At 37.6% G+C, this 13,360-nt stretch overlaps 1 protein-coding gene across 1 annotated transcript; it reads left to right on the forward strand.

Moving 5' to 3' along the window:
• upk3b (uroplakin 3b) lies at positions 1 to 5,676 on the forward strand. Its single transcript, XM_036579846.1, has 6 exons — positions 1 to 203; positions 2,289 to 2,450; positions 3,076 to 3,307; positions 3,522 to 3,604; positions 3,688 to 3,811; positions 5,064 to 5,676. The coding sequence occupies exons 1-6, from the start codon at positions 143 to 145 to the stop codon at positions 5,296 to 5,298; spliced, it is 897 nt and encodes a 298-aa protein (XP_036435739.1). The 5' UTR covers positions 1 to 142; the 3' UTR covers positions 5,299 to 5,676.
• The last annotated feature ends 7,684 nt before the right edge of the window (positions 5,677 to 13,360 follow it).

Here is a 13,360-nt window from a genome sequence, read left to right on the forward strand (position 1 = left end):
CCTTTGACTGCTGCATTCAGCTCTATAAGGGGTGGGATGATATTTGTCTGGGACACTTTTAAGTGGCAAAACCTGCCAGGTTTCATCCACACAGCGTTTTATTAGAAAGGAACATATTGTGCTCTTGATACTAGACTCCAAAATGGAAGCCTACATAGTGTTGTGCTTTATAAGTCTGCTGTCTGTTGGGATCCAAGCACAAAGTAAGTGTTTTTTCTTTAATTAGCTGATATATTTTGTGTCTTTAGGCCTCTAAATGAACATATTAGCATTAGCATCCTGTGTCTGGGCTTGTGTGCTTATACTTTTGGCTTATTCAACATATCTAGCCAAAAAAGTCAAACTAATACATAACTTGGAATGTTTTTTCAATGACACTTTACATCTGAACATTTTTTCCAAATTCTTTTCATTTGCATTTAGCGCATTTAGAACATCTTACCTGTCATTACAACACTAAAAAATAAAGGTGCCTAAAAGTGTTCTGTAGAATGATGCCACTTTTAGTTCCTTACAGAACCTCTCAGCTAAGTGGTTTCAACAGAAACATCCACTGTTCTTTAGAGAACCAAAACTTGTTCTTCTTGTCCAAAGAACCATTTTTGGCTCCTTTATTTTTGCGAGTGGAGTAGTTTATTGATGTTTTAAAGAGCATGCATTGAAAGTTTCCTGAGGGAACCCATAGATGTTCTTCCTCCAAAAAGAGCCCTTTTTTGGACAGTTTTATTTTTAAAAGTAAAGGGTTCATTTAGTTTTATAATGGATATTTTAAAGAACCATCCACTGAAAGGCTCTTTAGGGACAAATAGAGGTGGTTCTTCTGCTAAGAACCATTGAATGCTCCTTTTTAGATGTAGCCAATCATTGAAATACCTCACAGCTCTAGCATAATATATGTAATAAGCCTACAGTGCTACACAGTAACGGTCAACATATGTTTTTGAACAGTAGGCTATTCTCAAGAAAGCAGCATTTGCATAAGCAGTTAAAGATAACAGATTCTGAAGTTCTAGTTTTAGTTTTGAGTCATCACTTGGCATGCACAGGCTCTGTTCTAGCTTGTTGTGTCCAATTTATTCGTACACCTGTTTGAGTACTGCCAAGGAAAGAATTCAGTCTGGCAAAATGCCAGCTAATTTTGTCCTCCCTTCATCATAACTTCCCTTGACATCCTATTAAACCTGCAATTTTCATTAAAACAAGGACACCTGCGATGTGAAGGCAATCGATCAGTTGAGAATCGAGAGCTGATTAGGTCTAACTATGGATTACGCCTAACTGTAAATTATAAAACGGAGTGGAAAACTATCTGTCAAACCGCACTCTCTACTCACGCTCGCCCAGGGAGAAGCCGTTATAATGGTACGCTGACAGAAACTCACAGGCAAGACTAGACTTGTATTCTCATACTTCACAGTGGATCACATCCACATAGCGGCTTTGTTCTCATTGCGCAATGAGCAGATGCCTCAGCAGGTGCAGATGAAACAGGTGGAATGTGATAGTTACAGTATTTAACCTTTAAAAGTCAAGAGTTATTATTATTGTTATATTCTTTCAATGTGATTATATGACTAAAGATAAATTACGTTTACATTCATTGTACAACCGTATGCAAAAGTTTTTGGTATGTGAAAATGAGTTAACATATTCTCATATACAGAGAACACATGTTTTAATGCATGATTACTGTTTATTTGCTGATATTAACATATAAGGGAGAAAAAACATAAAATATAGCCTGTGCAAAAGTTATAGCACATTTTGAAATTTATGTCCTATTTTTTCCAACGTGTTCGGCTTAGCAAAAAAGTAAAATTTGTGCACAAAAAATGCAGAAAAATGCTATATTTACATTTGTTGCCTGTAGAGGATGTGTTAGCTTATTTTCACTTAAAAAATTAGCAAAACTTTTGCATACAAAAACATTTACATTATTAATTGTAGTTTGTTCTGTTAGGAATTACGTTTACATTCGATTAACATTCTGTATCGACAGCTCTGACGTCTTCCCATTACAGTGTCGACAGCTGAGACAGCACAATTGTAAAGGATGTTTTACGAGACTACATATACAACAACAACCCTAATTTGACATGGATTAAAGCACTTTCCCCAAAATTTCTGTGCTTGTTTCAATGAGCTACACATGAGAAATAATTTATATCAAATTACACTATGCGTTTGTCATTGCCAGTGACTTCCAAGGGCTAAACAAGTCTTAACTATAACATTGACTAATAGGATAACAATGGCAAAGCCTTAATTATATTCATTTCATTCAACAGACACAAGTGACTGCGTTCCAGACGTTGCACCGAACTTGGCGGCGAGAATCACCACCAACTCTGTGATCCTTAATCCGCCAAGTTGTTGCTTTGGTAACCTCACAGGTTTGAATTGTACCTCCAACACATGCGAAGTATGGTTGGTTTCTGCAGTGGACACAGGTGACTATGTTTTCTCTGGAATTAATTGTTAAACAAAGTTAACCAAAATGTAACAACGATGCAAATTTAGATCAAAGTATGTCCATCATTTTGAAACATTCATGAAACACCTTGTTAAAGCCATCCGATTATGACTCAACCTTGGTAGACTATCGCTGAAAAAATAATGCATTCACATCAGTTTTTCAAAGACAAATTCAAATGTGTACATCATTTCCACATGGACTATATTACAAACTATATTACATCAACATAGGTTAGCTTCTCAGTTCACTCAGTTTTGCCCATTACTGGTGGTAATATATTCTATTCATGTGAAATTAGTTTAATGCACCCCTTTTTCCAGTGTTTTATACAAACAGCATCTTGCTATCTTGCTAGTGTTTCCTCATCCTTGGTCCTGGAGGCCCACTGCTTTGCTTCCAACATAACTGAATCAACAGATCAATTCATTAACAATCCCTTACTGAACTGAAGTGGGTGTGTTAAAGCAGGGAAAGCACTAAAAGGTGCAGGACCAAGGTTGGGAAACACTGTGCTAAGTGATCTCCATTTGCTTCCATGCAATGTTAGTGTCTTGAAATACTCCTTTATTGTCCTTTAAACCATTCCATCGTGGTCATAGGAGTCAACAATTTCAACACGGACAAAACCAGCACAGATTTTCTCAGCAAGTCCCCGTACCAGTCGGCTTTCGGTGGCAGCAACCCTAAGAATTACTTTCTGACCAAAGCTGGTCTTCAGGGAGATTTTCCCTGCCCCTCCTCCTCTACTGGCAGCTACTTCAGAGTCGGAGCGGATGGCAATTGCGTTACCACCAACTGCAATGGAGTATTACCTCAGGGGTCAACTGCAAGGTACCATGTAACGTGTTAACATGTAGCAAGTTGATTTCTGTAATATTTGAAAAATATCTGAATACAGCAGTTCTTACAGGTTTCCTGTTTAATTCCAGAAAGAGAGAGGTGTAATGTAATGTTTGCTTGTTAAAGCTATTTAGTCTCTATTATATGAGAATTTTATGATTGTTCTTACTATTGCTGTTGACAGTGATCTGTTGTGGCTTTGCAGTTTCAAGTATCTTCTTGTTGATCCAGCTAGCAAGACGCTTCTTGCAGAGACAAAGTGGTCTAACAACATTACTCTCTACACCTGTAAGAAATCATCAGTGCCACAGTGTGTTTTTTATTCCTGACTATTCTTTTAATAATTTAACTCAACATCTCTGTTCCCTCAGCAAAAGACCCTGGCAGTATCAGTGACAGTTTTGCTGGGCGGTCCGGTGCCATGGTCGTCATCACAACAATTCTATGTGTTGCTATGGCTCTGCTTTTGCTCATCATCATCCTAGCACTGTGCTGGTAGGTGAATCACTGCGTTTGAATTATGTATCGCTGCTGTCACATGAAAAACTTTTTGAAAATGCCAGTGGACCAATAAAATTACTTACAGTAATAAAATCATGTTAAATTAAAGCTACAGGATTGTAAGATTTGGGGATTTGGATCCCTCTGGTGAAAAAGTGTAATTGCATGCAATATTGGTTGTGCTTCGGACCCCTTCCCCAAGGGGATGAATCTGATGATTGAGAGTCTGTTGAAATAGTATTCAAAGAAAACTCAGTCAAAACTTAGTGAAGGACATTCTGAGGATGCAAGTGAATTATCTACTGTTGTCATCATATCTTCATCAGTATAATGTTAATATTGCATTTGAGACTTACACACCAAGCTGCACCTTGCTTTTGAGCCTGTGCATCTGACATTAATATGCAAAGAGGTATGACGTGGAACGAAAAAGTCCCACAAAATCCGACTCGGTGCCTCTGACTTTTAAATTATTATTTCAGGCTTTACTGGGTGACTCAACAGCGCACATACACAATAATTTTGCGTGTTCTTTCTCCTGACTCAGTAATGCTACTTTTTCAGTTTTAACACAGTGCACAGTGCAGCTTTAAGCACATTTGACCTTCTTCAGTAAAGTTACAATTTTGTAGACACATTTTTTACAGCAGCAATGCAGAATTGTGGATTTATTGAGGTAATAATTAGACATTATTTGTTCTAACACACCACTACTTCAATTGCATTGCCCAACCAAACACTGTGGCTAACATGGCTATGAATGTTATTAAGGACCAGTTAGTATATGTTTTCATTTGGATAATGACAGCTGGCCCATAGTAGCTTTCATTCATTAACAGCAATGTTGTCAAATTTCCCAAATGTGTCAGGATGTAATGGTCAAAGACTCAAATGATCAAAGCATGCTCAAATGCCCTTTTGAAGCAAGCTTGGGAAAGTAGATGATATTTTTTGTTGATTTGAATTTGATAAAGTTATTCTTGTTTTGTTTTGTGGAAAAAAAACCCCGTAATTTTCAGATTTTCGGCATTTGACATTATTCAGCAGATATTGAATGCTGAAGAAATGTAAACACAATTAAATATGGAACGATGTAATAACATTTTTAAATAGTATATCAAAACAACAGTACCTCAAGTCTAAGGGCTAATAAGACAGACTTACTGTGCAGTATCATAGTTTTGCCTGCACCAGTGTTGTGGCATAATGCTATTATAATGTAATGACAGAAATTTTTCTCTTCTAGTTGTGGCGGTAATGGCAAAGAACAAAGACCTGGTTCACAAAGACTTGGTTCAGTGATGGGATCATTCCGCATTCCCCGCTATGACACACACCACCTGAAGGACCCCTCCCCGTACGACAACCCCGCCTACGAGAGAGAAAGGAAGTACACCACAGCAGACACCTTGCCGAAGTCTTCAGCCACCACTGCTGTTAATCCTGCTTCTCAGGACATCATCAAGATGCAGAAAATATGAGCAAAAAGAACTCTACATCAAGCCAGCTAAAGGATTTTTTTGATCAAATGCTAATGTGGCTAACAGCAAATGGAAGCATGGAAGTAGGACAGGGAAAACCAGCAGTATGACATGTTTCATAGGCTTCATTCATTCTTCACAGAGGTGGGCAATATGAGAATATGTTACTGTTATCATGATACATTTTGTCATTACACTGTATATATATTTTAAAATACATCCTGTGTATTATCAGTACTTGTAGAACACTGTACAAATACATGTATCATAAAAAGATTAAGGCCATTTACAGAGAGCCTGTACATTGGCTATTGGGGTCCTAAGCGACATCCCACTCAAAGGATTGGTGAGGGGGCACACCTTACCTATCAATATTAATAAAAAAAGCGAATAAAATATATACGCAGGGCCCCATTCTGATGTCTTATACTGCTTATTTCTAGAAATGGACATGCTGTATGGTAACAGTACAGTGTAGCAGGTCATTGGATAATCAGCCTATTATGCTCTTATCTTAGATTTTAGTTAGAAGTTATTTTTACTGATTGTTTGATTTTCTCTTCCGTTGCTTCTGAAATGTTTAACAAATGATGAATGACCATGAAAGACAATATTGTACTTATAGATTTCATAACTTTTCTTTAATGTGCCACTGCTGTTTTGCTTGTGCATTTTGTACATTCCAGCTTGTTTTTAATCCTCATTTGATACACATCAAATGTTATAAGTTACATTTTTGCCATATTTTTACCCACCCTTACTTCTTAGCCACATTAGCATTTTGATTGAACTACTCCTTTAATTCAGAGCCAGCTGCCTGCCACTCGTCTTGTTCTGTGCATAACCAAATAGAAAGAAGTACTTTAGCGGGAGTGGTATTGGGGCCAGGCTGAAAAGGCAGACATTGGCTAAAACAGCCTGCAGTGCAAGAGAATAAAGTTGAGTTCATTCAGTTTCACTGAGATGGAAAATGACCAAAGCTGAAATACATCAGACGCATACAAAAATAATGACCTGTATATTGTAAGTTTGTCTTTCCACTGCTTAAGTTCTGCAGTGTAATCATGTACAAATCCAATTCAAATGTAATTATTCAGACAGGTTTACATTTCAGTATTGTTGGTCGTAAGAAACGTTGAGAAACTGAACAATGAAATGAGTGCTCATTTTCTCTTTCTGAGTTAATTGTAATAAAGGGCCTTGCTCATCATAATCAAAGGAGATGTGAAGGAAAGTATGTTGTATTTTCAAAGTAGTTCTATAAAGCACCAAAAAGGGTTCTTCTATTGTTACAAGCTTGAAGCCGTAACAATAGCAGGACTCTTTATGATGCTATATAGAACATACACAACACATTCTCCATCATTCTGAAGAACCATTTCACCATGCAAAGAACCATTTAAACATGAAATGCATCCATATAGAACTCATGCTTCTTAATAGAACCATTGCCTCTGCTAAAGAACCCTTGAAGAACCATCTTAAGTGTGTACTGCAATTAATGTGTAATGAATCGTGATGCTCACTAGGTGGAGCTGCTTGACATAAAGCTCAATCACACGTGCCTTCAGGATTACCAGAAGGATCTGTGAGAAATACAGTGAAAGATTATCTTCTATATCAGACAGAATCATGTTCAGTGCTTGAGAGAGATGTATCTGTGCAGTGTACAGTTTTCCTTGCTTTAACACACCTCATTTCACTCTGTGAGGCATTCATGGCTGATACTGGTCGGTTTGAGCAGAAGGACAGATTCACATGTACTTGAACCATATTAGTACACTGTTTAAAAACTCAATCGTTGAGATTAAATAAAGTCATTCAGAGTGGTTTGATGTGAAATGGTTCATTGTAAGGACAATTACTGACTCAGATTTCTTTACGGTGGTGGTGATAGGAACCAGGGGTCACAATGTCTATAACACAAATATAGACATTTTATACACTATCCAAAACAACCAGTGGACCTACGCCTGTCTTTTTATATGAGTTTTTATATGTAATGTTAAGAATGGTACAAAACTGGTAAATCTGAAAAACATGTTTTCTACGAGGACTATTTTGCCTCACAGCACCCTGCATTTATATCACCGCCATTAATGTGCTTTAAAGAAAATCTCAAAACTATCATAAAACAATGTCTCAGGCATCAGACGATGTATCTGAAACAATTTCATGTAACTTTCTGTAAGGCAGCTTTGAAAGGCGTTAAACTCTTTAGACGTCTGGTTCCTGTGGAGCCCCGCTGGTAACACCCTGTATAAATAAAATGACTTAGTAAGGTATGGGAACACGATAATGACATTGTGGCCACGACTTAGTAAGGCATGGGAATGAGATCCTAATGCATGGCCACAACTTAATAAGGCATGACCTCGTTCCCATGCCTTACTAAGTCAGGGTCATGACTTAATTATCTCATTCCCACGCCTTACTAAGTGATTGCCATGCATTAGGAACTCATTTCCATGCGTTAATATGTCATGGCCACGCATTATTTTTATTTATAGGGGATGTTACCAGCAGGGCTCCGTAGGTTCCTATCACCTCCACTGTGAACAAGTTTGACTCAGTAAGTTTCTCTAGAACAGAGCGCGTCACACTAAACCACTCCGAACGACTTTGATGATATCTGAATGAATTAATTATATGAAAATTTAGAAAAATCGGAGATAATTTGCTTTATGATTAATAACTGATTAATAAACATATGGGTCAAAGGTCTGACTGTAACAACTGCTGTTTTGTGAAGACTTATTAGAGCACTATCACTAAAGAGACAGCAGAAGAAGTCAAGCTTTAAATTCTGGACTACCTTGTCACAGAAGACAACTGTCATTCTTAAAGCACTCACGGATATAACTGTCATAATTTAAACTGTGTTGGATATGATTACAGCCTAGAAAGAGTCACTGAATCACTGAAACGTTTAAGGAACAGGCTGCATCTCGACACTGTAAGTGATGTAATCATGTTTGTCTAACTAGGTGAATGCTTGATTAGCAGTAGTCAGATGCTCACAGATGCTCACAGTAGGCAAGCTGAGCCAAATTAGTATGCGGGACATGCACAGAAACAGACCTGTTTTTAGAGAAAAATGTATCCGGCTCTGAGCCGAAAACAAATCCATCAAAACAAACTCAGCACATTCATCATCAATGCATAAATGCATAAACCAAACTGACATACATTTTAGTGTAGGGATGGGATGTTTCAAACAGTCTTTATGTTTAGCATTTTAACCCTGTATAATTTTGCAATCAGCGATTAAGATACTGTGCCATTAACTTTCTTTTGTGGAAATTAAGCACCTCTACTTCGCCTGAAGTAAAGGCTCCTAGAACATTTTCCAGTTCCTTTCTCCATCCATGGAAAAGCAATTAAACTAACATTGGTATTCAGAGCATTCTGGTTATTTTAGAGGCCCAGAGCTCCTTCAGTGTGATTACTGCTGTATTCAATGGCAGCAGCAGCTGTACCCCTTCTATTAGCCTACTAAGATATCCTTAGCTAATTCAAAGTTAAGGAGCAACTCCACCAGAACAACAACAACAACCACAACAACAAAAAAAAACAATAAGCTACCCAACAAAAAAAACATTCGTTTTTGGAAATTAAACACCTCCGCTTCGCTTGAAGTAAAGGATCCTAGAACATTTTCCAGTTCCTTTCTCCATCCATGGTAAACCACTTAAACTAACATTGGCATTCAGAGCATTCTGGTTATTTTAGTGGCCCAGAGCTTCTTCAGTGTCATTACCACTGTGTTTAAAGGCAGTAGCAGCCATACCACTTCTGTTAGCCTATTTCAGGGTCCCTCAATTCCAGTACTGGAGGGCTGGTGTCCAGCACAGTTTGGTGGTTTTCCTGCTTAAACACACCTGATTTAATAATCCATTAACATTCCAGGCTTATTACATACCAAGGCTTATTATTGATTAACTACAGGGACTTCAATGCAAACTTATAGAGCTTTCCTTAGGTAATAGAAGTGTGTTATAAAAGTTTGGCTTGGTAAGCATCTGTTAAATGCTAGGTTTAGTGGGTGTGTTTAAGAAGGGGAATCTCCAAATAGTGCTGGACATTGGCCCTCCAAGACCCTGGTCTATTTAGATAACTTTAGCTAATTAAAGCTAAGAAACAAATTCACCCACGAAAACGATTAGCTACCCAACACAAAACCGCACAGTGATTCTTTTTAAAATGTGGGCATAGAAGAAAGACATAGTTATTCTTTATACTTAGATACATACACCAAGTGTAGTATCACAATGCTCAATACCAAAACAACACTATAACCATACTATATTATATCACATAACACATACTGTACTATACTGTACGCATGGACAATGTACCAAGTTTTTTTTTAATCGGACACTGCAGATTTGGGTGGTAACAGAATACATGCAACGACGTTACATAACCAGCATACAAAAAAAAGGTAACTGTTTTCTGTTGCAGTTATAGAGAAAGACAGTGAGATTAGAGGTACATTAAAGTAGTAGGAATGAAAAGCTTTCTGCATGTCGCAGAACATGAAACTGAGACTGAGAACAGTATAACACAGTTGAGAACACAGAACACATATCTGGATAGACTGATCAACTGAAAGGTCCAGATGAAATCCATGTCATTCTGTGAGTGCAGTTTTGTTATCTTTGTTATCTAATTAACTTTTTCCAATGGATGTGCACATCGCACACAAAGCTCAGACTATTATACATCATCTATATGCCGTGCATTTCTGTTTATCTTTTGTTAGGAGGTCGGACTGCTGAAATTGGGTTTCTCTGGTATTTATCTGATTGTATGACTTTAAAAAGGCATATAATCCAAAAGTAATTGTTTATTGATCTGTATTATTAATCTGTATTTGGATTAGGTTACAGATTAAATTTTTTAAAAGGTAGGCCTTATCAGTAATCTGTAACAATACATTTTTTAAGCAACTCTTCCAGCTCTGTGTTTTATGCATTAAACTGGTGCATGGGCTTAAATGTGTAGTGCCTGGAAACTCAGTTTCACTCCCTCATGCATATGCATTTGAGAAATCACACAAAAAATGGGTGAAGATATTGGTGTGGTGGATTACACATTTGCCCCGATTTACTAACCATTGAGCAACTTTTCCTCGGCCTTTCAAAACCGGATGTAAATTTTTATGGTAGAATCTGAAACCTTCTGTAACAATGACAGAAGAGAAAGTGGCTAGCCGGAGGAATGGGCCTCAAACACGTGCTGAAAGAGTATTTACGAACAGGCTGACACAATTTCGACTCTCAGGACCAAATGTACATGGAAAAATGCTCTGATGCCTGACTATTAGAGCTAAAACCCTCCTTTATGATAATGCCAATTTCTGCTAGCACCCCTATGTGATTTCCATAGTATTGTAGCATGAAACAAACACTGTTGTACATGAACTTTTTTGTACATTTTTATTTGACGTTTGCAACAGACATTAACATGTATTTAACCTTGTATGTAGCAGTAGAGCTGCCACTGTTTTTTTATTTCTAACAACTACCTGAAACCTGGTTAGACCATGGCTCAAATTCACAGTCAGTCACGTATCTAGAACTTCCAGAAGGTCTAGAATCTTATGTCCAGCTCCTGAAGACCTAACCAATGGTAGAGCTTGCTTTGCTGTGTCTACCTAGATACTACAAAGAAAAAAATCCTTATGGGACAGTTTTCTATTGGGCATGTCAAGATTCAAATGCAAAAAGCATGGTCACAAATGATCATTTTTACCTGGAGTAGAATTATACCCCAGTAGAATGTGTGGTGGGTGAGAGTCTAATATATTTACACTGCTGTCTCATTGTCACCAAACTTTAAGTTTGTCTCAAGTTTTTTGATGGCTCAATTATTTGACTGCGCTTTTTAACCATTGGGCCTCAGTTAGTAGGCAGGGCTATTTTAATGTAGATTAATGAAAAGAGGTTTTTCTTTCAAATGGTTTTGGAGAATGGAATTCCTCCATTCATCATGAAATTTTTACACAATGTAAAATCATTAACATGTGTCATTTGCTTAGCCTATACACAGAATTCAACATCAGTGTAGTGTTATCCTATTTAAACAAAGAATTGGAAGTTAGAATATTGAATAGTTTACCATGTTGTAATATTGGAAAAATATTGAACCAATTACCTTCTTTATAGACTACACACAGTTCGTTTTACCTTCAACTTGCCAGCTTGATTTATAGGTACATTCTGTGATATTAGCTTGACAAGGTGGTGACACTTGGTTTGCTATAAAGCTTGAAGGAAGAGCTTTGCAATGCTAGACTATGTACACCGAAAAGTGGGTTGTCTGAAAAACTGTGAAACGATTCTTAGAAAGCGTGCTCAGAAATACAACATTTCCTGGAACTTGGGGTCCACTGCAATTTAAGGGCTGAGTTTCTTTCTCTGACCTCATCTGATAGACCAATGAGTCATGGAAAAGCCCACATAGGCTGCCATATCAGCTCCCTTGGCGACCACTCTATAGGTAGAGGCTCTCAGCTGTATTCCTGAGCCAGTGACTCACCCAAGCCCACACACAGACAGACAACCACAACAGGGATTACTCATGAAAGGACCCCTTTTATTTCAAAGGAACCCACAAAGGAGCATGTATCCCAGCTCAGGTCCTATTTACGTATCTTAGGCCTGCCGTTAACGATTATATTAGCAGTCGAGTAATCTGCTCATTATTTTGACAATTAGGCAAATCAGATTTTTAAAAAAGGCAAAAGCAATATAAACAGACTAAACAGTTTTTAAGTCACTGTAGCTTTGGTCAAAGTTCTCCTCAGCTGTCAATAAAATATATGTTCAAAGAGAAAAAACCTGTCTCAGCTTGTGGCTGCCTCAAGCTCTGTGTACAGCAAGAAAAAGCAAATGAAGTGGACCATCAATATTCAGCCAATCAGGACAAGGAGGTGTGTCTACTTGCCTGTGAGGTGTATTGTCACAGCATATAGCAGGGCCTAGCCTAGCCTTATAGCTATTGAGCTACAAGCCTAAAGTTCTGTTAAGACCCAGTTCCAGGCGTTTGTTAGATGTTAGCAGCTTGCTATTACACACAAGCCTCAACTTCTAAACATAATATTTTAATTTTTCACTGTGTAGTATGTCCACCTTTTGCCTTCCATCTTCCATTCTTTTTAGTAGACTTGCTTTCAGTTTTTCAGAATGCTGCAGGAATATTTTTCCACACATCTAAAGTTGGTTGCGTTGTCTGCATCTCACAATCCAAACAATCTCAGTTAAAAGTTCATAAAACCTTACTCCACAGATATCTAGTTTTGGTGTTTGATGTCAAATTTAATTGTCCTAGTGGAAAGGACAATTGTTTGTTTTTTTTTTGTCTATTTTCTTTTTTCAGTAATGACTTCCTGACAGCTATACATCCTTTCAGACTCACAGTATTGAGTTGTCTTCTCACAGTGGAAGGATGGACAGAAACACCAGTGTTTTATTTAGATCTCAAGTAAGAGTGGAGCTTGATTTTCTCCTCTTTCTCAACCATGAAATCTTCAAGTGCTGTTTATCTGATGTTGGCAGTTTTGATCGTCTTGCATGGGTTGTTTTGAGTTCCTTTTTTTCTACAGCTTTATTTTTTTAACTCCAGTTTTGGAAACTCCTGTTTTTTCACTTTCTTTGACTTTTCTCCTCCTTATCCAAGAGGATTATCTTATGTCTTCTCGGAAATATCTCCTTTGGCCCCTTTTTTGATGCACATGAGTACGAAATCTGAAGGCAGCTAAGGTGAGTTTAGGTAGTTGCTTTTGTGCATGTTAGTGTCTCTTTGAAGGGGAACATAATGTCAGTGAGATCTTTTTGGGAGGGCATAGATATAACTGCTTGGTTTGAAGATCGGAAGGGATGGAAGAGTTAAAGTGGCAGAAAGAGTTCACAAAAGTAAACAGTGGATGAATTAAACACTGTTTTGATATTACATTCAGTGTAGGAGGCAGTTATGTAATATATATTTCCTGCTTTTTCTGACAGTGAAAAACGAAGAGCTTATATTTTATGGCCATTTGGACTGGAAATTAAGCGCT

The sequence above is a fragment of the Colossoma macropomum genome, unplaced genomic scaffold (assembly GCF_904425465.1).
Source record: "Colossoma macropomum unplaced genomic scaffold, Colossoma_macropomum, whole genome shotgun sequence".
NCBI lineage: Eukaryota > Metazoa > Chordata > Actinopteri > Characiformes > Serrasalmidae > Colossoma > Colossoma macropomum.